Raw genomic sequence first — 26484 nt, forward strand, 5'->3', positions numbered from 1 at the left:
TACAAGAAGTGGAAGATTGGACAAATGACCAGGGAAGAGTATAAAAATGTTGCTCGGGCATGTAGGAATGAAATCAGGAGGGCCAAATCGCACCTGGAGCTGCAGCTAGCAAGAGATGTCAAGAGTAACAAGAAGGGTTTCTTCGGGTATGTTGGCAACAAGAAGAAAGCCAAGGAAAGTGTGGGCCCCTTACTGAATGAGGGAGGCAACCTAGTGACAGAGGATGTGGAAAAAGCTAATGCTTTTTTTGCCTCGGTCTTCACGAACAAGGTCAGCTCCCAGACTGCTGCTCTGGGCAACACAGCATGGGGAGTAGGTGGCCAGCCCTCTGTGGAGAAAGAAGCGGTTAGGGACTATTTAGAAAAGCTGGACGTGCACAAGTCCATGGGGCCGGATGCGTTGCATCCGAGAGTGCTAAAGGAGTTGGCGGCTGTGATTGCAGAGCCATTGGCCATTATCTTTGAAAACTCATGGCGATTGGGGGAGGTCCCGGACGACTGGAAAAAGGCTAATGTAGTGCCCATCTTTAAAAAAGGGAAGGAGGAGGATCCTGGGAACTACAGGCCAGTCAGCCTCACCTCAGTCCCCGTAAAAATCATGGAGCAGGTCCTCAAGGAATCAATCCTGAAGCACTTACACGAGAGGAAAGTGATCAGGAACAGTCAGCATGGATTCACCAAGGGAAGGTCATGCCTGACTAATCTAATCGCCTTCTATGATGAGATTACTGGTTCTGTGGATGAAGGGAAAGCAGTGGATGTATTGTTTCTTGACTTTAGCAAAGCTTTTGACATGGTCTCCCACAGTATTCTTGTCAGCAAGTTAAAGAAGTATGGGCTGGATGAATGCACTATAAGGTGGGTAGAAAGTTGGCTAGATTGTCGGGCTCAACGGGTAGTGATCAATGGCTCCATGTCTAGTTGGCAGCCGGTATCAAGTGGAGTGCCCCAAGGGTCGGTTCTGGGGCCTGTTTTGTTCAATATCTTCATAAATGATCAGGAGGATGGTGTGTATTGCACTCTCAGCAAATTTGCGGATGATACTAAACTAGGAGGAGTGTTAGATACAGAGGCAGGTAGGGATAGGATACAGAGGGACCTAAACAAATTGGAGGATTGGGCCAAAAGAAATCTGATGAGGTTCAACAAGGATAAGTGCAGGGTCCTGCACTTAGGACAGAAGAATCCCATGCACCGCTACAGACTAGGGACTGAATGGCTAGGCAGCAGTTCTGTGGAAAAGGACCTAGGGGTGACAGTGGACGAGAAGCTGGATATGAGTCAACAGTGTGCCCTTGTTGCCAAGGCGGCCAATGGCATTTTGGGATGTATAAGTAGGGGCATAGCCAGCAGATCGAGGGACGTGATCGTTCCCCTCTATTTGACATTGGTGAGGCCTCATCTGGAGTACTGTGTCCAGTTTTGGGCCCCACGCTACAAGAAGGATGTGGAAAAATTGGAGAGAGTCCAGCGAAGGGCAACAAAAGTGATTAGGGGTCTGGAACACATGACTTATGAGGAGAGGCTGAGGGAACTGGGATTGTTTATTCTGCAGAAAAAAAGAATGAGGGGGGATTGGATAGCTGCTTTCAACTACCTGAGAGGTGGTTCCAAAGAGAATGGATCTAGACTATTCTCAGTGGTAGAAGATGACAGGACAAAGAGTAATGGTCTCAAGTTGCAATGGGGGAGGTTTAGGTTGGATATTAGGAAAAACTTTTTCACTAGGAGGGTGGTGAAACACTGGAATGCGTTACCTAGGGAGGTGGTAGAATCTCCTTCCTTAGAAGTTTTTAAGGTCAGACTTGACCAAGCCCTGGCTGGGATGATTTAATTGGGGATTAGTCCTGCTTTGAGCAGGGGGTTGGACTAGATGATCTCCTGAGGCCCCTTCCAACCCTGATATTCTACGATTCTATCTGCAAACCAGATGTATAGGCTGGTCCGTAAATGAGGCCTACTGCAATAGATCATGGAGATATAATACACACACACACACACACACACACACGGAGTATATAAAAGCACTCAAGGTTCACTTTTCAAAATTTTACCCCAAGTCTTGTTTCTAGATTAAGTCATAACCTCACAAATGTAGTAAGGAAATGCTACATTAGTTCTGTAGTTATGAAAATGAAGTAAGTTGCATACACTATGGGTAAAACTGGCAGTAACTTTATAACTTATGGGTAGAATTTTCAATATCACCTATTAGAATCTGAGAATGTGATCATAAAAACAACGGATCTAGGAGTTAAGACTATGATTTCCAAATGGATTAGTGATTTGGGCATCTTGGTTTTTGGATGTCTAACTTAATATCCGAAAAAAAAAAATCAAGCTCTCTTACATTAACACCAAGCACCCATTATTTATAAGTCAGAACCCTTTTAAGTCTGCTACAGCCCCTAGATTACCAGTTTGAAAATCATGGCCCCATTTCTTTTCCTAAATAAATTACCCAACATTTAATCACGGTCTATGATCCATATGGATTTTCCTCTAATATACATTTGACAATAGCCATTTAATGGACAGCTACATGTAGTGAAAAAAATTCTGTTTCTAGCATCAAGGGCTTATATACAGCTAAAAACAGGAAGTTCCAGGATTTTTTATATTGCACTTGAGTTTGAAGATGACACATCAGTATACAAATGCATGAATCACTTGAACTTTGACTTACATACTCAGGAGGTGGAAACATTTTGATTTTGTGAAGATGCCACCAAATTTCAGCTGTTCAATATCAGGTGAAATGAAGTGAGGATATGAAATTTAAAGCAACACTGGTTTGTAAGAATGTATGTTGTCACTACAAACACCACATTAATATTTTGATACTGCATGAACTTTTACTGATAACACTGATCTAACTTAATGTAATGACTCTAGCTATAGTCAACTCCAGATATTAATTTAATTATTCATGATTCATTAACAAGTTTCAAAGTTATTGAGAAATTAGATTAGTTCATCAACTTCACTTTTATGTCAATTTAGCAAGGCACTTCTGTTACAGATTTTCATGTCCTTTCAAGTTACGCCCAGGATTACCATAACTGAAATTAGAAAAAAAATACATATTTTCACTTAACATTTGATAGCACTGTGCGTCCAGCACCCTGCTAGTTTCTATAATCAGATTCTCTTGTTTATTGAAGAGGTGTGTGTTTACAGCAATCGGGGAGGGGGAAAAAAACATGTTAAAAATATGAATGGATTAAAAAAATTTCCAAGTTTCTACATTTGGAAACTTTCTGAATAAGGGTATGTCTACACTACGGAATAAGGTCGAATTTATAGAAGTCGGTTTTTTAGAAATCGGTTTTATATATTCAAGTGTGTGTGTCCCCACAGAAAATGCTTTAAGTGCATTAACTCGGCGGAGTGCTTCCACAGTACCGAGGCTAGCATCGACTTCCGGAGCGTTGCACTGTGGGTAGCTATCCCACAGTTCCCGCAGTCTCCGCTGCCCATTGGAATTCTGAGTTGAGATCCCAATGCCTGATGGAGCTAAAACATTGTCACGGGTGGTTCTGGGTACATATCGTCAGGCCCCCCTTCCCTCCCTCCCTCCATGAAAGCGAGGGCAGACAATCGTTTCGCGCCTTTTTTCCTGAGTTACCTGTGCAGACGCCATACCACCGCAAGCATGGAGCCCGCTCAGGTAACCGTCACCGTATGTCTCCTGGATGCTGGCAGACGCGGTACTGCATTGCTACACAGTAGCAGCAACCCATTGCCTTCTGGCAGCAGACAGTGCAGTATGACTGGTAGCCGTCCTCGTCATGTCCGAGGTGTTCCTGGCCGCGTCGGCTGGGAGCACCTGGGCAGACATGGGTGCAGGGACTAAATTTGGAGTGACTTTACCAGGTCATTCTCTTTAGTCCTGCAGTCAGTCCTATTGAACCGTCTTATGGTGAGCAGGCAGGCAATACGGATTGCTAGCAGTCGTACTGTACCATCTTCTGCCGAGCAGCCATGAGATGTGGATGGCATGCAGTCCTTCTGCACCGTCTGCTGCCAGCCAAAGATGTAAAAGATAGATGGAGTGGATCAAAACAAGAAATAGACCAGATTTGTTTTGTACTCATTTGCCTTCTCCCCTGTCTAGGGGACTCATTCCTCTAGGTCACACTGCAGTCACTCACAGAGAAGGTGCAGCGAGGTAAATCTAGCCATGTATCAATCAGAGGCCAGGCTAACCTCCTTGTTCCAATAAGAACAATAACTTAGGTGCACCATTTCTTATTGGAACCCTCCGTGAAGTCCTGCCTGAAATACTCCTTGATGTAAAGCCACCCCCTTTGTTGATTTTAGCTCCCTGAAGCCAACCCTGTAAGCCGTGTCGTCAGTCGCCCCTCCCTCCGTCAGAGCAACGGCAGACAATAGTTCCGCGCCTTTTTTCTGCGCGGACGCCATACCAAGGCAAGCATGGAGGCCGCTCAGCTCACTTTGGCAATTAGGAGCACATTAAACACCACACGCATTATCCAGCAGTATATGCGGCACCAGAACCTGGCAAAGCGATACCGGGCGAGGAGGCGACATCAGCGCGGTCACGTGAGTGATCAGGACATGGACACAGATTTCTCTGAAAGCATGGGCCCTGCCAATGCATGCATCATGGTGCTAATGGGGCAGGTTCATGCTGTGAAACGCCGATTCTGGGCTCGGGAAACAAGCACAGACTGGTGGGACGGCATAGTGTTGCGGGTCTGGGACGATTCCCAGTGGCTGCAAAACTTTCGCATGCGTAAGGGCACTTTCATGGAACTTTGTGACTTGCTTTCCCCTGCCCTGAAGCGCATGAATACCAAGATGAGAGCAGCCCTCACAGTTGAGAAGCGAGTGGCGATAGCCCTGTGGAAGCTTGCAACGCCAGACAGCTACCGGTCAGTTGGGAATCAATTTGGAGTGGGCAAATCTACTGTGGGGGCTGCTGTGATGCAAGTAGCCCACGCAATCAAAGATCTGCTGATATCAAGGGTAGTGACCCTGGGAAATGTGCAGGTCATAGTGGATGGCTTTGCTGCAATGGGATTCCCTAACTGCGGTGGGGCCATAGACGGAACCCATATCCCTATCTTGGCACCGGAGCACCAAGCCGCCGAGTACATAAACCGCAAGGGGTACTTTTCAATAGTGCTGCAAGCTCTGGTGGATCACAAGGGACGTTTCACCAACATCAACGTGGTATGGCCGGGAAAGGTACATGACGCTCGCATCTTCAGGAACTCTGGTCTGTTTCAAAAGCTGCAAGAAGGGACTTTATTCCCAGACCAGAAAATAACTGTTGGTGATGTTGAAATGCCTATATGTATCCTTGGGGACCCAGCCTACCCCTTAATGCCATGGCTCATGAAGCCGTACACAGGCAGCCTGGACAGTAGTCAGGAGCTGTTCAACTACAGGCTGAGCAAGTGCAGAATGGTGGTAGAATGTGCATTTGGACGTTTAAAGGCGCGCTGGCGCAGTTTACTGACTCGCTTAGACCTCAGCGAAACCAATATTCCCACTGTTATTACTGCTTGCTGTGTGCTCCACAATATCTGTGAGAGTAAGAGGGAGACGTTTATGGCGGGGTGGGAGGTTGAGGCAAATCGCCTGGCTGCTGGTTACGCGCAGCCAGACACCAGGGCAGTTAGAAGAGCACAGGAGGGCGCGGTACGCATCAGAGAAGCTTTGAAAACCAGTTTCATGACTGGCCAGGCTACGGTGTGAAAGTTCTGTTTGTTTCTCCCTGATGAAACCCCCCGCCCCTTGGTTCACTCTACTTCCCTGTAAGCTAACCACCCTCTCCTCCTCCCTTCGATCACCGCTTGCAGAGGCAATAAAGTCATTGTTGCTTCACATTCATGCATTCTTTATTCATTCATCACACAAATAGGGGGATAACTACCAAGGTAGCCCAGGAGGGGTGGTGGAGGAGGGAAGGAAAACGCCACACAGCACTTCAAAAGTTTACAACTTTAAAATTTATTGAATAACAGCCTTCTTTTTTTTGGGCAATCCTCTGTGGCGGAGTGGCTGGTCGGCCGGTGGCCCCCCCACCGCGTTCTTGGGCGTCTGGGTGTGGAGGCTATGGAACTTGGGGAGGAGGGCGGTTGGTTACACAGGGGCTGTAGTGGCAGTCTGTGCTCCAGCTGCCTTTGCTGCAGCTCAACCATACACTGGAGCATACTGGTTTGATCCTCCAGCAGCCTCAGCATTGAATCCTGCCTCCTCTCATCACGCTGCCGCCACCTTTCAGTTTCAGCCCTCTCTTCAGCCCGCCACTTACTCTCTTCAGCCCGCCACCTCTCCTCCGGTCATTTTGTGCTTTCCTGCAGTCTGACATTATTTGCCTCCATGCATTCCTCTGTGCTCTGTCAGTGTGGGAGGACAGCATGAGCTCGGAGAACATTTCATCTCGAGTGCGTTTTTTCTTTCTAATCTTCACTAGCCTCTGGGAAGGAGAAGATCCTGTGATCATTGAAACACATGCAGCTGGTGGAGAAAAAAAAAGGGACAGCGGTATTTAAAAAGACATTTTATAAAACACTGGCTACAGTCTTTCAGGGTAAACCTTGCTGTTAACATTACATACATAGCACATGTGCTTTTGTTACAAGGTCGCATTTTGCCTCCCCCCACCGCGTGGCTACCCCCTCAACCCTCCCCCCCTCCCTGTGGCTAACAGCGGGGAACATTTCTGTTCAGCCGCAGGCAAACAGCCCAGCAGGAATGGGCTCCTCTGAGTGTCCCCTGAAGAAAAGCACCCTATTTCAACCAGGTGACCATGGATTATATCTCACTCTCCTGAGGATAACACAGAGAGATAAAGAACGGATGTTGTTTGAACGCCAGCAAACATACACTGCAATGCTTTGTTGTACAATGATTCCCGAGTATGTGTTACTGGCCTGGAGTGGTAAAGTGTCCTACCATGAAGGACGCAATAAGTCTGCCCTCCCCAGAAACCTTTTGCAAAGGCTTTGGGAGTATATCCAGGAGAGCCGCGAATGCCAGGGCAAAGTAATCCTTTCACATGCTTGCTTTTAAACCGTGTATAGTATTTTAAAAGGTACACTTACCGGAGGTCCCTTCTCCGCCTGCTGGGTCCAGGAGGCAGCATTGGGTGGGTTCGGGGGGTACTGGCTCCAGGTCCAGGGTGAGAAACAGTTCCTGGCTGTCGGGAAAACCAGTTTCTCCGCTTGCTTGCTGTGAGCTATCATCATCTTCTTCGTCCCCAAAACCTGTTTCCGTATTGCCTCCATCTCCATTGAAGGAGTCAAACAACACGGCTGGGGTAGTGGTGGCTGAACCCCCTAAAATGGCATGCAGCTCATCATAGAAGCGGCATGTTTGGGGCTCTGACCCGGAGCGGCCGTTTGTCTCTCTGGTTTTCTGGTAGGCTTGCCTCAGCTCCTTCAGTTTCAGAGATTTTGACAAAGGTTTTGGCATTTCAAAAACTGGAACGGAGTTCTGATAGCACGGATTCCTCTCCCCATACAGCGATCAGATCCCGTACCTCCCGTTCGGTCCATGCTGGAGCTCTTTTGCGATTCTGGGACTCCATCATGGTCACCTCTGCTGATGAGCTCTGCATGGTCACCTGCAGCTTGCCACGCTGGCCAAACAGGAAATGAGATTCAAAAGTTCGCGGTTCTTTTCCTGTCTACCTGGCCAGTGCATCTGAGTTGAGAGTGCTGTCCAGAGCGGTCAAAATGGAGCACTCTGGGATAGCTCCCGGAGGCCAATACCGTCGAATTGTGTCCACAGTACCCCAAATTCGACCCGGCAAGGCCGATTTAAGCGCTAATCCACTTGTCAGGGGTGGAGTAAGGAAATCGATTTTAAGAGCCCTTTAAGTCGAAATAAAGGGCTTCATCGTGTGGACGGGTGCAGGTTTACATCGATTTAATGCTGCTAAATTCGACCTAAAGTCCTAGTGTAGACCAGGGCTAAGCTTGGCTGCCATCGCAAAGCACTTTACAAGTGTTGGAATTTAAATTTAACGTTTTTACTAAACTGAAAACACTAATGCAATATCCACTTCTCTTCTAAAAAACAATATTATGGACAATAGCAATTTAAGTCAGAGGGTTTTAAGAGTTCCTTATTCATCATCTCTAGGCCTGAAGTTTTAATGCTAATTATAACAAGTGTCAAGCAAAGAAAAAAAAAGGTTCTGAAACTAGCGTGGTTTAAAATCATTAGTTCACAATGCACAAGAAACGAAGACCATACCAACAAGAGCTGCAGTTTAAGAGGTTTCAAATAAAGCCCCAGAAGGGCCAGGTTTCCTGAGGTATGGGCATATGTTGCACACTCAAACCAAGCACACTGTGTGCCCCGATCCACTCTGGTGAACACTGGATAGTCTCTTCTGGTTAGTATTTTCCCTGAAAAAAAATTTATAAACCATAATCTGACCTACTCTAAAACTCAGGATTTCTTGGCACAAAACAGCTCTACAGAATCCAAAAAAAAGACCATGTTAAATGCATCTGCACTGAAAGTGAAAAATTTTAAGAATCTAAAAACAAGGAACAGGTAGTGAGAAAAACCATGAGCCTCACAGTTACAATGAAAAGTACAAAAAAAAAACAAAAAAAAAAACCAAGTAAGTGACTGCAGCATTCTGAGAGGCTTAAGTGAACTAGACACGGACATTTCCTTTGTTCTTCACTACAGTAACAGGAAGTGGTGAGCTGCACCCATTTGCACAAATCTAGTGACATGTGCTACCACTTCCTGCTGTATACACTGCATGGCTAAGCGTGTGCAGCACTTTGGTTACTGAAGTCAGATTATGGCATAACATATAGCTGAGACTCTAACATTTCATAGGTTGACCTACCAACTTGTAAAAATCCATTTTAATTTCAGCAACATAGCAGATTTCCCACCCCCCACACACACTCCTTAACCACACATTAAGAAGCAGAGGTTTCCATCCACTGGAAATAAAAAACACTAATCTGGAAGATTCCCTACACTTTTTTAAACTGTAACCAGAGATCAACAAAGTACTGTTGCAACTGAAAGGGGCACATAACTGTCACAGCTCTAAAATACAGTATGTAATGTTACTCAGCCTTAAAGGAAAAACATGTTTGGATATACACATGCCACTGGCCTGCTGGGTGATCTAGGGCAAGTCTTCGCCGCCAGGCCTGTTTTTCTCCTTCTGTCAAATAGGGTTAATGATCTTTGGAAAGAGCTTTGAGATTGGCCAATGAAGAACTCCATCAGAGCTAGACATATCAACTTTTCCTGTAGAATAGGGTATTTATTGAAGGAATAATAAGCTCCCTACCACACAGGCCAGCCAAAAACTTAACTGGAAGAAAATCCAACACATCTGGACAAGCAGAAACCTTTCAGATTTGGAACAGAGAAGAGTGAGGATTGAGTGAGGGGACACGGAGCAAGGGGGTTGGATGGGTCGGGGGTTCTGAGGGGGGCAGTCAGGGGGCAGGGGCCAGGCTGTTTGCAGAGGCATAGCCTTCCCTACTCAGCCCTCCATACCATTTTACACCCCGATGTGGCCCTTGGGCCAAAAAGTTTGCCCATCCCTGCTCTACACAGTGTAAACAAACAGTCACAATGCTTCCCACTTCTAGCAGTGGGATACATGCCCAGTAAACTCCTAGTACCTAATGTGTTAAAGAAATTTAAAGAGCCAATACTTACTTCTTGGCAAGTTGATGCAGCAGAAACAAGTGTCCATGTAACTGCCAACCATCTGCATGGAAGCAGTGAGGAACCAGGTTTTTGATTTACCAATTAAATACTCAAGGCTCAACTACTGCACAGTGCTTGCTCAGAATCCTAGTATACAGCAAAACTGTAAATGGCTGAATAGGACATAGCTATTTACAGAGTGGTAGCTACAAGCTGCCTGGTCAGAAAGGACTATGAAAGCATTCTTCATTTAAGAGAAATAAAAGCCTTGGACAGTAACACCCAATAGCATATCTGAACTACAGCATATGTGAGGATGGCATTTTATTTGTTTTTGGATGAGGACCTCAACTGCATAAACATACACAGCCACTGTTGTGGAAAGCAAAGGGAAGTTAGGCTAAATATCTACCAAGTCCAGTTATTAGCTGTTTGCCATGAACTGCTAGTGCCTCCGAGTCCAGCTTTTATGGGATGCTCCTGTGAACTCCAGCTTCAGCAAACAGCAGTTCCAGTCAGGTGGAATATATTGCTGTTACATAACAGGTATATCATGGAACATTTAGGATGGACATCATGGCTAGGCTAGAAAACTCAGTTAAGAACTTCCCTTTGGGATTGCCACAGATTTACAATGTGTAGGTTTAGTGCTGAATTAAATAGTTTTCTACATCCCATGCACAGATAACATTAGAAGTTGGTTAAGGACTTCATATCTTTGCTTCCCCAAGTAAAATCCATTAGATCTTTGTGTATGGTATGTACACACAAATGCAACCATGGCCTTTTAAATAGGCAGTTTGACAATTCTATTAGTATTCTTGTTATATGGTCTCAGCCCATTCTCTCATTTTTCTGAAAATGTCAATGGAAAGAGACTACAGACCAGAAAAACCGAGATTTTTCAGTGGGAGTTTCCCCAGTATGAAGGGCAGCAATACTCTAGTGCTTATTACCAGAGAATACAGACTGCAATAAAAAGGAAGATTACAAGAGGGGAACAGAGTCTCAAAATAGAAAGCTGCCTTCCCCTTTAAGGGATGCGTAAGGGACTATGATCCAAGTCCACACAGCAAGTTAACATTGTTTCACCTCTAAGGTGACTCTGGTCTTTGTATAGCCCTGCCCCCAAGTGTGGTGTTTTTTTTTTGTTGTTTTTGTTTTTTTAGGACTGGGTTGAGATGGCAGAGGAAGATAAGGCTTGCTGTCTCCTGTTAATAAACAGGACAAGCAGTCACTTTTGGGACACCCAGAGGAACACAGACAGGAGGAGAAACTGCAGTAACAGCAAACAAGGGATACCTACACTAGCAAGTTTGTAAGACTTACTGAAACAGGAAATCAGAACCATTAAGAGGAGAAATATCCACTGCTATTTGACTGGAAGGCAGCAAGCCTTGAGTGATTTTTTTTTTTTTTTTTTTTTTTTTTTTTTAAAGAAGCTGTACAATCTCCTGAACATACAAGGCTTCCTTACCACTTAGATCCATGCCAAAGAGTTCCATCTTATTTGTATAGGGTACAAATGAAGGCTTCAGACAGAATTTGGGCTCTAGTAAGTTGCATTTCCATTCAACATTGGAAGTTTTCACTTAAAGTGCAAATATTTGAAACTTAAAGTCAGCATATTTTTTACTGGGGGAAAAAAACCATGCTGCAGCTAGCATAGCTGTCTTATGTTCCTTTGGCTCTTGTAAACAGAGTAAAATTTACAAAAAAAGGTCTTAGAGCTCTTCAGGAGACCAAGATTTTTAGCTTGTTGTACGGGCCTGCTCAGAACCAGAGCACAGGATGAGAAAAAGTTCATGCATACTCAAACCCAGCTTTTGTATGGCACCAAGTTACAGCTGAAGAACTCCACCACTTGTAGTACAATACTGGCAATGTACAATTAAACAACTTTTAAGACAGATCTAAGCTTTGGGCCTACTTTAAGGAGAAGCAAAAAGATATCCACCCTAACTTATTTAGGTTTTATTTATTTGTAAAAAGTGACCCAATACTTTAGCATGTGAACACCATAAATCTACCAATCTAGACCTCTATGAATATTAGCTGGGAAGAAGGCTACTGAGGATCTATCAACCGCAGAGGCCTACTAAAGACAAAATCCAAACTGGTTTCTAACTCAGCTGTTCAAAGATAATTATGTTCTCTCTTCCCACCCCTCACTTTTAAGCTCCCAATGGACTGGAAACAGAATATTGCTGTAGAATTCCTGACGGAAAAACACTGAGGATATATGCTCATTACAGGTTCTGCCTTTTGGTGACAGCAACCAATTGTTAGATGTGCACATAAATCAGTGCTATTCAGCAGTAATACTAGCGATATAGTTTAGATTCTTCTGAAAGTCAAAGTATGTTCACAATACAGTGAATATGTTTTTGCTGATTCTTAAGTGGGTAGGTTTGAGTTCTGTAAGACTGCAAGCCTATAGCACACTCCAAGATATTACTAAAGCATGACTCTCACAACAAACTGCTGCCAGTGACATTTGCTTTTAATTATACCTTGAAGAGTTGCAAGTAAGCAATGCTGAACCCTAAGCAGATTCTAATTTACATGCCTCGCTAAGTGCATGAGTATTAATCGTGTGCAGATGTATCTGCATATGATTATATGCACATATGAGTCTTTTGGGAGACAGTTGAAAAGTTTTAATACCTTCCAATCAGATTCCAAGCACCAGTCGGGCAGCTGTGTTGCTCTCTGGACAACAAGATAGTCAAGAACTCATTACTTGCCACATGCATTCCTCACACCATTTCTAAAGAGTTCAGGATGTCTGCTTCATTGCCTTAAGGGGAAATCTGTAGGCAAAGAGTACGTGCCTGCTCCAATTTAGACTCTCTGAAGCAAATATATATTATCCCTAGTTTTGATAAATTCCTAGAAACATCAGTTGTATTAAAAGGAAAGTTTGAGGGAACATCTTACTCTGCCTCATTATCAGACACAAGATATACTGAGCCTATAAAATAAAAAACATAGCACCTCACAAAAATTGCATTTATATTAGGTCCTCATAACAGGGTTTTGAGTAATGAGGTGGCATGTAAGAAAGTTACAGCGTGAGAGGCATGGTCAGAGTATAACAGTGAGGGTAGAGTGCACTTGCAACATCTTAGCGTCATACAGTGCTGAATGCAAAAGAGCGAAGTCTAATCATTTTGAACTTTAACATTTGGGTTTACTCCCAAACATCTGCAAGACATTTTACACACAAATGCAACCAGTTATTCAGTCTTTGGAAAGTTAAGGACCCATGTTTTTGGTGGGGCTTTTTCTTGTGTTTTGTTTTAAAAGAACAGTTGTTACTTCGAGACTCTGGAGGACTCAGCAAAATGCTCTTTTAATGACAGTCAGCACTAGTCAGCCAAGAGCAACTCTAGGCACTCCCTCCCATTCATCTAACTTCTAGCTTGGGCAGCAAGAAAGTCAGGACAAAAACTCTGGTTTCCCACGTGATGGTACGTGGAGCAGCTACCACCTAGCCAACCCAAGAGAGGCCTAATGAAGCTGATATTTCAAGAGCCTTGATCACCGCCCTGGTTCAATGCCTTGATCCCCTCAGTTGAAGATTTTTTCAGAGGACAGCCTACCTCCCATTCAGCCACATTTATCTCACCTTGCAAGATACTATAAAACCCTCAGCTTCATGGAGAAAAAGGTTAAAGGTGGAGTAGGGGGAGACATAAAACAGATATAGTTAAGGCCAATTTAGATAAGATGACAAAGAATGCAAATACGTGTATGTAGAATATGAAAAGATTTCCTACTCCGAAGCACTTGAGACTCGTTAACCAGATCAGACCAATGCTCACAATGGAGTAAAGCTAGCTGTAGGTTCCTCTGGCACCTGTCTCCTTGGCTAAGAGAAGCTATCCTACTATGGTTTGAAAAAGGAAAGAATCTATCTTCAGTGAAGGGAAGTGACATACTTTCTGTGTTAAATCTTTAACCATCAGCACAGAACTAGGAGTCTCCCCTAAAGTATACTTGTAAAAGACTAACAGTTTCCATGTCAGTGACCTACAGCATAAACAGGTCAGAATACCAGGATCTCACATCTAGTGTTCAGTTGACTGTCTCATGGTTCGGCTTCTTATTTACCTCAGTGATCCTGTCAGGACCACTGCCAAAAGGAATGCATGTACCAAGTGTTCTACTATGAGGAACAGGAGAGGGCCACCCAGAACCAAATTCAGTTTCCAAGCAAGGAGCACAGCCAGGGAAACCTCCCCAAAAAGGTCTTTTTGCAGAAAGCAGAGCTCACACACCATACCTTGGATTGACCTTTGCACTAAATAATTTAAGACACTGAAAGCAACCTGAGTCCAACTTTTAAATTACAAGACACAATGGCAGTAGGAACTTTCATTTGGTTGTAACTTTGTTCGACATGAGTCAGGTTCACTGTCCCTCTTCAGTAACACTTTTTCAAGCATGTTTTAGGGTAAGGGCGGTTTAACAAACATATGAAAAACAGGATTTCTGGCCTCTGAACAACTCTCCATAGTGTCTGCACCCAAGATACTGCAACATTATGCTAGTGCATTATAAAAGGAAAAGCAGCTAGTCTGTTTTCGCTGTCTATTTTCATGAGCAAACCAGAGTAAGCAAACAGTCACCGGTGAAGTCAACTTAGCCTGACATTTTTATGTTGTAATAATTTAAGAAAGCATTAGCAACAAATATGTATTGTTTTCAGCTCAATATCCTTTTAAGATGGCATTGCTAACTTAATCATTTAGAGTAGTTGTCCCTACAAACTCAACATGCAATTTTCATAAGACATTCCAAAGTCAGCCAGCTTGCTTCAAACAGTTAATGTATTGTTCAAATAGAATCATGAATGCAAGTGACCTCCTCTCATTAAAATGTATGAAGATTCCACTCTGAGAAAAGCCCATTGCGTAAGCAGGATGGCATGCAGCATATGAAATTTTCTGTGTTGAACATAGGACACTGGCCTTGAAGTTTAGTTCTGCAGAAAGTAACTTTCGCTTTAGAGGAACTTCAAAGCTTTCTGAATCAAGGATCTAACCACATCCTTGTGGGCATGACAACAAGAACTAGCCTCCTGCATCAGAATGGCATATATTGGACCCGAAAGTCACCAGCTCTAAGCCAGCTGAAGTCAGGATCACTGCAGAGATAGCAGCCTTTATTTTTTATTTATTTTTTTTTTTTGGCAAGTACTCAAGTAGAATTCCCCTGAAGCACCTTTTGATAACAGAACTGCTTGGAAGCCTAGTCCACTCTTCCTATTCCCCCTTCTGCTTTCTCCCCCAGCAGTAAAGTGACATTTAAAAAGCATAGGCTAAAAGACATTTTGAAAAGCTGTTTTCTTTGCCTATGTTACCCACACTGTTTCTGACTATTACCATCTAAAATTAATTCTTCAACATTTATATTTTTTACTCAGTTGGGAGGATGAAAACAGCATAATGTTTCATTTTTATCTAGACAATTTCACTTCTGGATCTCATTCTCCTACTAAGTTGCAGAGTTTGCAAACACTGCAGGGGAATGTTTAGAGACTATTTCCATGGGAACTTTAGTTTCACGGTAACAATCCTGGTATATCTGATTCTGAGTGGTTTGGTTTTTGTTTTAGTTTTAAATAACTCATTGAAGCAAGCAGATGAGAGCAACATAAAGAGAACCACCATCCAAACCATCTATAGGCTTAGCTGATGTTATAAAGTATGTCAAATTGAGGGCATGAAAATCTTATTTTTCCCTTATTCTATATCCCACATTTGTAAAGGTCAACCTCTTGTCTAAGAAATATATGAAAACATATACTGTCATATAAGAAAACATACTGGTAGATTCCTGACAAGAGGAATTTAGAGGCTCGCAGTGTTCAGTGCATAGCCATGATTAGTACATAACTAAAAGCTTTATGAGGGCTTTTAATCAGGCTCAAATAAGATTAGGAGCCTCAGAAGACAAAATGCTGAAAAGAGGCCAAAGGTTCATCACATATTGTAATTAGACTTGTGATATTAAAGTGATCCTGGAACACCACAGGTGGCACAACAAAATTGTTAAATGTGAAGGAATTAAATTTAAAAAAGGGGGAGCAGATATGAAATTACAAGGATAAAAGAGACATCCACAATCTGGAGCCAGCTAATATGTGAAGATGTTCAGAGGAAACATCCCTTTTATGTTTCAGTATCACATTGAACAAGCTATTGTTCAGGTTTATCTTCACAAAGTGTGAATGATCATCAGTAGGACTTTCAAAGTTTACTTGACAGCTATAACCCAAGGACAAAGTACGTAAGCAAGCATGAAAGATACCCGTTACCAAATCTCTTGAAGTTTAAAGGAAAAAGCCTGTTTGAAAATGTGTTACAATTAAATACACTATTTAATTAGCTCTAAAAGCCTTTTAAAGGAGTAGCTCCATTTTTTCACTGCATCTCCAAGAACTGAACGTTTCACTGGAAACCTAAACTTAGCCCTATGCTCATCAGAGTGTCCTATTAGGGTGTACAGATACACCATTTATGTAAAAAAGCAAAGCCATACAACCTAGCTGTTGGGAATTACATCAGGATTGACCTTGAAGACTACAGGTACAATTCTGCTTTACTGAAGTCAATGGAAGTTAAGTTATGCAGCCAGGGTTTCACCACTTACCTTTTGTAGCCTTCAGCTAATCAGTGAGAGAATTTTACAGCTTTCCAACCCCTTTTGGCAGCTAAAAGGAAGACAACATTTTCTAATCCCTACCACCAATCAAAACACTTAGTTCTTGCAAGAGGTTTGTGCAAGGCATGTCCGCTACTTTACCACTCCCCCATGGCCTCCATTTTTGGGAACTAACCCCAATGAACATTGAATCCTGCCTCTTTACCTTGCTCAGAACTTGCCAAAGCCACAACAGAGGGAAATTGACTTCCCTCTTATCATTTTCACTGTTGCCAACAGCAATGGGTTCCCAATAACAGTTGTTAAGAACATAAGAATGGTCATACTGAGTCAGAGCAATGGTCCATCTAGCCTGGTTTCCCCATCTTCTGAGAAGTGGCCAGTGCCAGATGCTTCAGACGGAATGAGCAGAACAGGAGAATTTATCAAGAGATCCATCCATCCCCTGTCATGCAGTCCCATCTTTTAGCAGTCAGAGATTTAGAAACACCCAAAGCATGGGATTGCATCCCTGACCCTCTTGGCTAATAGCCAAATACTTTTTAGCCTTCACAACATCCTCTGGCAATGAATTCCACACGTTGACACTGCACTGTGTGAAGAAGTACTTCCTTACATTTGTTTTAAGCCTGCTGCCTACTAATTTCATTGGGTGACCCCTGATTGCTGTGTTATGTGAAGGAGTAAATAACTCTTCCTTATTCATTTTCTCCACAACATTCACGATTTTATAGATCTCTTTTCTAAGCTAAACAGTCCCAGTCTTTTAAATCTCCCCTCATATGGCAGCTGTTCCATACCCCTAATCATTTCTGTTGCCATTCTCTGTACTTTTTCCAATTCTAATATACCTTTTTGGAGATAGGGTGACCAGAGCTGCACGCAGTATTAAAGATTGGGCATACTATGTATTATGATATTTTCTGTCTTATTTATCCCTTTCCTAATGGTTCCTAACATTGTTAGCTTTTTTGCTTGCTGATACATATTGAGCAACTAATACCAGTCATTTTATATTCTGCTGTTGCAACTTGGGAGAACCAAAGGAGCTCTCTTTATAACTATGAGTTTTGTGTTTTTTAATTGAGATCTGATTGTATAGACTTTGACAGCTGTTCATGAAAGCTTCCTACAGGCCATTATGCAACAGGGTTATCTGTTGGAAAGCTCTAGGGAAAAAACAAAACCACATACACACACACTAGGACCACAAAGTCCCTTACTACATCCTCCAAGGAAAAGAAAGAACTTCTTCCAATGTGAAGATTTTGGTTTTTTGATTTTGAGTTCAAAGTCAAGAAACTAAAAAGAATGATGCGCAACTCTATATTCACACAGAAGCTTTACACTCATGTAACTTCTTAGAAATAATGGCGTTACTCCCAATTTAGCCCCAAGTGAGAACTCATCTTTGCAAACAGGGTTATTTAATCGAACACTGAAACGTTTTGAAGATAAAAGTGACAGTTTGTCCTTGGAGGCTTCAACAGGAAATTTTAGATGTTTACATAAACAATGTTAATTTGTACTGCAATCTCAAAGATTAAAATCAAGCAATACCTCACTTTAAACACAGCATGTATTCTTCGCCATGTGAATCGTACTATGAACTTCAGCCAACTTTTAAAAAAGAAAGCCAGGTCAAGACAAATACCACCACTAAAAAGACAGCTTAAAGTGACAAACTGCAGAACTGTTATTTTCAACTCTTATTAAAACAGGAGCAAGACTATTACGGAGCCTAGATAATAGTAATCACTTTTTTAAATGCCTTACAATACATTCCTGATAGCATATGCTAACAAACTACAAGTTTCATATTTGTTCCTAAATTTATTAAGTGTTAATCTATTCTTAAACAAAAATTGTTTATTCAGAGCAGGCTACCAACACTGCTTCAGTCTGCCCCTCTGTTGGTCAAATAATCAGGCAACACAACCATGACAGCTCCATCTGCCAGTTAAAAGTGGGGATGAAAGAGTTAGACATCTGTCATGTTATTTCAGGGTAACACGCAAAGGCAAAGCGGCAATATCATTTTTAATACAAACCAAGCAATTTCACTCAACATTGATTTGCTCTTATTGTAGAGCATAGAAAGTGTAAGTAGTGTCATTTTAATAATAATAAAAAAGGGTTGCAACCTAAGATGTCCCCTGTATTGATTAATGTACACTGTGGAACATTCAAAGCTAGGTACCTCAATATGTTTATTCACCTATAATGTACCCAGAAGATTGCTTCTCTTGACCAAGAGAAGTCTCCTAAACAACACAATGCCATCTTTTCTGCTGACTCAGGCCTCACATTTGTCTCTGCAGCTTCATCCTGAATCTTCCTCTTGCTGCACATTTGCCTATCACCACCCCTGTAATATTGTTTGTTTCTCTCAAGCAAGCCTTCACTTCCTCACACCTTGTCCTGTCTTCAAGTCTCACTCCTCAAGACTCCTGCACACATAGCCCACTAATGCAAAGCAGCACCACCTTGTCACCCCCTCCAGACAGTTCCACTGGCGCCTTCATTTAAGAAAACCCTAATTTTAAAGAGGAGCTACAAGTTCTTGCCACCAACCCACTTCTGAATATTCTTTCCCTGTTCTTCCATCACAGTCTCTGCTGTTTCTTTCCACCATCTCACCAGCAATGAACTTTCCATCTATAGCTCCTGACATCAAGAATAGCCCAACTGAAATTTTTCCTCTTCATCAAAGCTTCAGCACTCCCTCTTTTTGGCCTATGACAATTCACTCTCTTAACATAACTCTCCTTCACTAACTTGTACCAGAATATTCAGTCTGGTATAATTTAACAATAAAATGTGTTGAAGTAGTTTCTATTAAAGGCTATTACTGCGGCTGAAGTTTCATTCAAGGGAGAAGTGGATATTTAGTATACTTTGGATTAAACTAATTTGACAAACTAAAGTCAGTATACATGTGCTTAACTTTTTTTGGATGGCCCTGTTTTTCAAGAATGAAGCCAAGGAAAAAATTACCTCTAAAGTGAAGCAATTTGTTCTAACCATCAGGTACAGTACACTCTAGATGACTTTTTGCTACATGTTGATATAGTCTTGGATAAAAATGTAAAAAACTATCTTGCAATCAGTAATCACTATTAAACAAGAGAAAGAACCTACTAGTCTCATGGAAATCCAGTTATATAAAAGAGTGAAAGGAACCCAGAGAAATCTAAAGAATAAGCCTTCTAACCCGAAATAAAATGGATCCAGTTCTGCTAGCCAGCACTACTCAAACAGCAAGCTAGATAATTGCAGACTATTAGACTGTCATTCAACACTATGCACAGTAAATTCTGTAATAGCACTGTGTACACTTTAGGACCCAGACTTTAGAATCAGTAATTGATAGGACCAGCAAAGCACATATTCTATATTTTGCATAATTTCTCTTTTATCAGCTTTCACAGGAATTTAAGTTGCTTTATATAGAGTTGTTGGGCTAAGCAAACTGGCTCCATTTATTTGATTGAATTTTACTTCCCTTTTAGTTGTGTGTGAAAGCAAGAGTTTCCACTCAAGGAAGTAGTAGTGTCAAGTCCAAGTGAGCAGTGAGTTTCCCCTGCAGAAAGATGTAAAGACAGAAAAGTGGAGCCCTGCTAACTATTAGAGTAACTGAGGAAAAGGGACCTCTTTCTAAGAGGGAGAAAGACAAAAAGGTAGTTAAGTAAAGAGACAGCGTGAACACAGTTGTAGTCGGAGGGAGGGGGAAAAAAGGGGGGGGCAGAAATCAGGGGGACTAGTTGCAAGCATCCAGGCAAACACCTGTATTCAGCATGAGGTATATTCTCCTTTCCCCCACCGCCCCCAGTGTGGGCAGGGGAAATCCATAAAACCAAGGGTTCGGAACATCAACAGAGCACCTTCAGTCTTGAAAGGCCCACACAAGGACAGCAAGGACACAAGCATATAACTTCAGTGGTGATTTAATTCTACAATTGGTAGAAATGAAACTGACAGATTACCACATTCCCCACCTTCTTCTCAGCTATTAAAAAAAAAAATCAGACAGAATAACTTCTAATGCTGTGGTGACTGAAACTGCTAAGTGACAATGGAGGTCATGATTTGGAAACAGTAGAAGCAACCAGAGAAATGTCTTGCAACAGCACAAGATGGGCCTAAGCTGCTATGACACAGAAAAGGCAGAATTCCATAGCTAGGAATGGATCTGAGGCTGAAAAGGAAAATTTAAAGACCACCACAATGCAGTCAAAACCAAAAACCCACATACAAACACCTCACTAACCCCTCTTCCACCCACTCCCACACAAATGGGGCCTAGCATAAGGCTAATTCATACAGTAAAAAGGCAAGACATCACATATTGAAAGAATATCATGTCAGATCTCAAAAATTAAGCCAGCTCCAGCTTGTCAGTACCTGAACAGAGACTAAAAGTATGTCTACACTCAAATTTCCTCGTGCCCTCCGCAGCTGCATGCTTTGTATATGGGTAAGGACAGCCCTGCAAGTATGTCTCCTGAGCTGGGACTCACACCCCCAGCTCAAAGTGTAGACATACCCCATTTCTCCTAAGGGTGCCACCAAGTAGTATTAGATGGTGCTCCAAATTATGGTAGATTCCATGCACAACATGATGCTGGGGATCACCATGTTGTTGGAGATATCTTCTTCTGGAGGTCACATGAAGCCAGTATTCTGACAGCTTCAATTCCTGTAGCTAGATTTTTTCCCCCCGATTTACTCCCATTTGGATACTGCATTGTGTTTTTCCATCCTTGAGATAGCTGCATTTTAATCATGGGAAAAATAATTCAATTTATTATATACAGCACTCAAGATCCTTCAGGTTGGACAGCACTACATGTATGATGTGTTATTTAGCATTGTAAAACTGATCAAGTTAGATCAGACAGCAAGCTTTTAAGAGGATACCATCCCTTTAAGTGGAAGTCTGGACGTTGTTCTAAACCAGTGGTGGGCAACCTGCGACCCATCATGGTAAGCTGCTGGTGGGCCACCAGACCATTTATTTACATTTGCATGGCTGCCCGCAGCTCCCAGTGGCTGTGGTTCGCCGTTCCCGGACAATGGGAGCTGTGGGGAGCGGCGGCCAGCCCACGCTGCTTCCCGCAGCTCCCATTGGCCGGGAACGGCAAACCGCGGCCACTGGGAGCTATGGGTGGCTGTGCAATCGTAAACAAACAGTTTGGCAGCCTGACTGAGCGGCCCACAGGTTGCCCACCAGTGTTCTAAACAAACAAGCAAGCAAAAACCACACAAACACCCAGGTCTTAGAACAATGGCCTACACCTGAGATTAGAGAATGCTCCATTTTGTACAGTCTGTTTGGGCATTTGTCAGCACTTCGCATACAGTCAGTTTCCCCTATAGTAACTCAGTTTCCCTCTGTGAGGTCTTCCATAAACCAACAGGGGAGGAAACAATTACAAAAATAGGAAAATGCAATTGTAAAAGCCCAATCAACGGGGCAGATCTTAAAACTACCAGTAACTTTGTCAAATTGATGAGACTTAAAGTTAGCATCCTTTTAAAACCCAAAATAAAAAACGGGGAGGGAAGGAAGAGTGAGAAAAAAAAAGGAACACATTAAGCTGACCTAGGCAAGATAGAGAAAAGTAGTGTCATATATATACACAAAGTATCTTTAAAATCCAAAGCAGACCAATGAAATTGCACTTAAGCTTTAAGGAACTAAGCAGAAGACCATGAAGTATAACCAGGAAAGGTTGTGAGAGAGAGAATATGAATGCAGCTCAATTTACTTTATCCAGTTCTTTCTGTAACTATAAACACAGGAATAGGTTCAGTATCTAACCTGTACACTGTTTTTTTGAAGCTGGGTATGCTGCTTTTTAATAACATTTCTATGACCCAAACTTCTTATTCAACTGAATACGCAGTGGAAAAAAGCCTTTAGAAAAGCCACTAATCAAACTCTTATTACATTCTGAAGATGGCTGCAGAAGAAACAAGGAATTTTTTCCCTTCCTTATAAAGAATTAAAACAAATCTAACCTTTATGCTTTGTTTTAATTCCCCTCCCCCCCCACCTTTAAAAAAAACAACCCCTAGACGTGTCATAGTGTCAAGTCTCGTCTTCCCTGGAGAATTCTTTGGACTCTGATGCGCACTATCTGCTCTCAGTCCTTAAAAGATTAATTCTACCTTTTCAGTTAACAGAGACATCTTTTCTCCCAAATGGTAGTTAATTAGTCCTAACACAAAAATATCATTCAGGCTACTTAAAACTAGACACTTCCTATCTTAGTCAGAATTCACTTCCTCTGTAGCCAGTATCTCATACCACCAGCAGTCCATCAAGTCTCCAGGGTAACAAAACATGAATCATTAGAGAGAAGACATTTCAGGTCTTCTTTACTCACAAAACACAAGGAGCACAAACGTTGTTTCTCCATGCCAGGTCACCTTTACTTATGTTTCCAGAAAATAAAAAGTTTTATTCTTTCAGATGAGCATGGATTTCATCATGCCAAGCACTAGCTATGTGCATAAAGATTTAGTCTTCAGTTGTAAAGATATTATGCATATCTTTGCTTTCATAATGCAAGTAGCATCAGACTATTTACATGAATAAAGTTACGCATGAATTTAAGCGTTTGGAGGATTGGGACATAAGCCTAATATTTCAGTAACAACACATTTACATCTAATACAGTAAAGGTCTTATAAAAATTCTCTTTGCTCAATTTAAAACTGACAGTCAATGTGAAAATATCTAATACAACAGACTTATCTTAAACAGTTAAGTCATGCATATCTCAGTAATTTTTGGGACACTATTGTTGCAAAAGTATCTGTGCTTTAAAAAAAGCAAAGAGAGAGAGACTGCCTTGAGAATTTTTCTTAATTACATAAAAAATACTAACTTTAATCATAAGAAAAGCCACTCCAAATCTCAGACACTCAATATACACATTCATATGTACTCCACTCTTATGGAACTAAAAAGTCTAAGACAATTATTAATATTACCCATAATCAATAAAATCAACTAGCCTTCAACTATGACTACAGATTACTATAATTGTTTACTCCCTGTAATCAAGTAGTTTTTTTTTTAAATACAATTTGAGCAATACCCAGTTTAAGCAGTTTGAGTCTTCTTCCATTTCCTGATGACTTGCATATGCACATCACAGAGAATTTCACAAGCAACAGGGAAACAGTTAGGAGGACAGCTCCTGAACAGCCTAGAAAAGCCACCCCCCTCGCCCCCCCAAACCATGAGTGTCATGTTCTGGATTTTGTTTTCAGTTCAGTCTTGGGTCAATATTTTAAAGAGCATTTCTAAAACATCCTAACCCATTAAAGTGATTTCCATTACTGGGAGAGCAAGATGGTCCAGGGAGTTTATACAACTGCCAACAGTTAGCCATTTCTCAAGTCACATGAAAACATTTTACATTCAAATCTGGATGATCTGATTGAAGAACGAGCTAGGTATGTAAGTGTCAGAGAAACTGAGGGGAAAAAGATGTGTAGCTATTTGTTTTCCTGCGAGACTGAAATATGATAGTTTATATTTATCCATTATGGTCTTCACTGTCCACTCCATTTAGAGAGCCCAGAATTTGTCCTCAGAATTTAACTCCTTTGGGGTAAGGGGTCTTTTTGTTCTGTGTTTGTGCAGCACCAAGCACAATAGAGTCCTGATCAATGACTGGGGCTCCTAGGTCTTATTTACAAAGCGATTTAACAACGAAGCGGGCAAAGTTCAATGTTTTGAGCAGATTGCCAGTCACCGGAGAGCTCAGCAAAGGGCACCTCCCTAATGACTTGTCAAGTTGCTAAACAAGGGGGAAATGCACATAGCGGTCTCGAAACCGCAGCCGGAGATGAAGAAGGCAGCGCGCGGTAATGCACTTCGCCAGAGATTGTGCGAACCGCAGCCTAGAGCCAGCTCCGAGGAGGCGGCTGAGATGGTGCTGAGCAGCTGGGAGCCAGGAAAAGGGGACTGGGGAGGCGGAGAAGTTTCACTCCCTCTTACCTCCCGCCGACGGGCAGAGGGCAGCCAGGCGGACTTGCGGGATGCCGTGGAGAGGGGGCGGCCCGACCAGCAGGCTCCACGGGGCAAGAGGAAGTGCCCCAGGCTGGCATCTCTCCCCCAATCCCCTGAGCACGGAAGGACCCGGCTTCCCCCGCACTTGACTGGCTCCGAGCGAGGCGGAGACCCACCTCACGGGCACTCGCTCGCTCCATGACAGCTAGCCCGACGGCGATCAGTGTAGCCGGGCCACCACGAACCCGCCTGACCCCGCGGGGAACCAGCGCCAAGAAGGAAAGCCCAGGCCACTCCCCTTCCCACTAGACTCTCTCTGCCCAGCCCCCACAGCAGTACCGGGGGCAGGCGGCATTCGGGCAGCCAGCTCCCCTCCCCCGGTCTCTCCGGTTCCCCCGCCGCCCTGCGAAGCCCCCCACCAGAAAGAAGAAGACAACGAGGACGGAGGCGCCTCATCTCCAACCCAGCCAGGTGAGGGGAGGCAGCCCCAACGCAGCTCTCCTCGTTGGAGCTCCTCTCCCCAGCCCAGCCCCTCGCGATAGGTGACCGAGGGATACCTGGGCAGCCCGTGCCCCTTTCCGCTCTCGGCTCCCCCGGCCCGGCCCCTCAAGGGAAGTGATTGGGGGGGTCCGAGGCAGCCCGTGGCTCCGTTTCCCGCCTAGCCCCTCACCAATGGTGGAGATGAAGGTGGTGTTGAAGGCGTCCTCGCTGAAGCGGAACAGCAGGCAGGTCTTGCCCACGCCCGAGTCGCCGATCAACAGCAGCTTGAAAAGATAGTCGTAGGTCTTCGCCATCTTCGCGCAGCCAAGGCTCTGGCTTGCCGGGAGCGAGGGAGGGGGAAACTCCACCACCACTCCCCACCCACAACACTGACGCGCCAAAGCCGGCATCCAATCACCGCCGGCAACGCCCCGAGGCTAATCACTACGCGCCGGAAGTGCGCCGCGGGCTGACGGGGTATGTAGTCTCTTGAGCAAAGATTCATTTCCGGAGCGCGGGCCAGTGGCTCTTGTGCTGGAGTAGGAGGCCTGCGGCTGCCTGGGCAGTGGCTCGGGGGTGGAAAGGGCCGTGTAGTGCGAAAACTCACTCAATTTATGGGGAGGAGGAGGATAGGCAGGGCTGCAATGAGGCGCCCTGCGGCTAGGAGTGCTGGGGCAAGGCCCCGGTGGTGCAAGGAGCCTGGGTGTGCTGAGCTGAGCGGCTCTGGGGCGAGGAAAGCGTCCTGCAATTTAATATCGCCTAACTCATTAACTGAATTAGTTCTAATGAATGTTACCTAGTTGCCAGAGGACACTGGCTAAGGATCAGCTTGAAACACCTGGACTCCCTCCCTCCCCCCCCCCCCCCCCCCCAGGAAGGATTCATTTCAGAGGCTGTCACTGCCGGGCCGCTCTACTGGCATCAGGGAAAATGGTAGAAATGGTGAACATGCCCTGCTCCAGCCGCATCTGCCCTTCCCTTGAGTGTACTGTTTCCAACACATCAATTGTTTGTTTTATCTGTCAGTAGCTTTGGTGAACGTTCGTGCTTTGGTAACTGTGAAGACAGAAGCTATCCCTCTCTTTTCAGAATAGGTGTAGTAGCATAATTGTGGTTGTGGCCCTGTGCTGCAAATTGGTCCATGGAACCACCTAAAAATGGAGAGTTCAGTCTCCATGACCATTCAAGCCTTAATCTCCCTACTAAGATTTTCCCAGTGATACGAATCCCGTAGCACTAGACCCAGGACAAGGATCAGCAATACATTTAACATTGACACAAAACATCTGTGAGGTGGTAGTGACTTTCAGTTACTACCAAGCTTATTTTTAACTAATGGATCTTTGAATACCATGTGATGGAGCACTGCAAACAGATGTGTCCATTTCATCATATGAAAGGCTTTCTTTGCATCCAGTGGCAGAAGTGAGCCAACTGCAAACTTTGTGGTTTGGGTAAATACATTTAGATACCTACGCTTATTTATAGAACCCATAGCTTCCTTTTATAAAGTGTATTTGGTTTGGGCATGAAAAATTACATCCACACAGACTCTCCTAACAATTCTGCATCAATTAACTAATTTTATTTTTATAACACTCTGGTATCTGAAAAAAGAATATCCCTGAG

General features: G+C 43.4%; 1 protein-coding gene across 1 annotated transcript in view; it reads right to left on the reverse strand.

Moving 5' to 3' along the window:
• Positions 1–25240, reverse strand: part of RAB8B (RAB8B, member RAS oncogene family) — a 44405-nt gene extending 19165 nt beyond the window's left edge. The window contains exon 1 of the mRNA XM_074966117.1: positions 25046–25240. Within this exon, the coding sequence (XP_074822218.1) occupies positions 25046–25169 (124 nt within the window). The 5' untranslated portion in view covers positions 25170–25240. The remainder of the gene's footprint in view (positions 1–25045) is intronic.
• Positions 25241–26484: the final 1244 nt, after the last annotated feature.

This window comes from Natator depressus, chromosome 10 (assembly GCF_965152275.1).
Source record: "Natator depressus isolate rNatDep1 chromosome 10, rNatDep2.hap1, whole genome shotgun sequence".
NCBI lineage: Eukaryota > Metazoa > Chordata > Testudines > Cheloniidae > Natator > Natator depressus.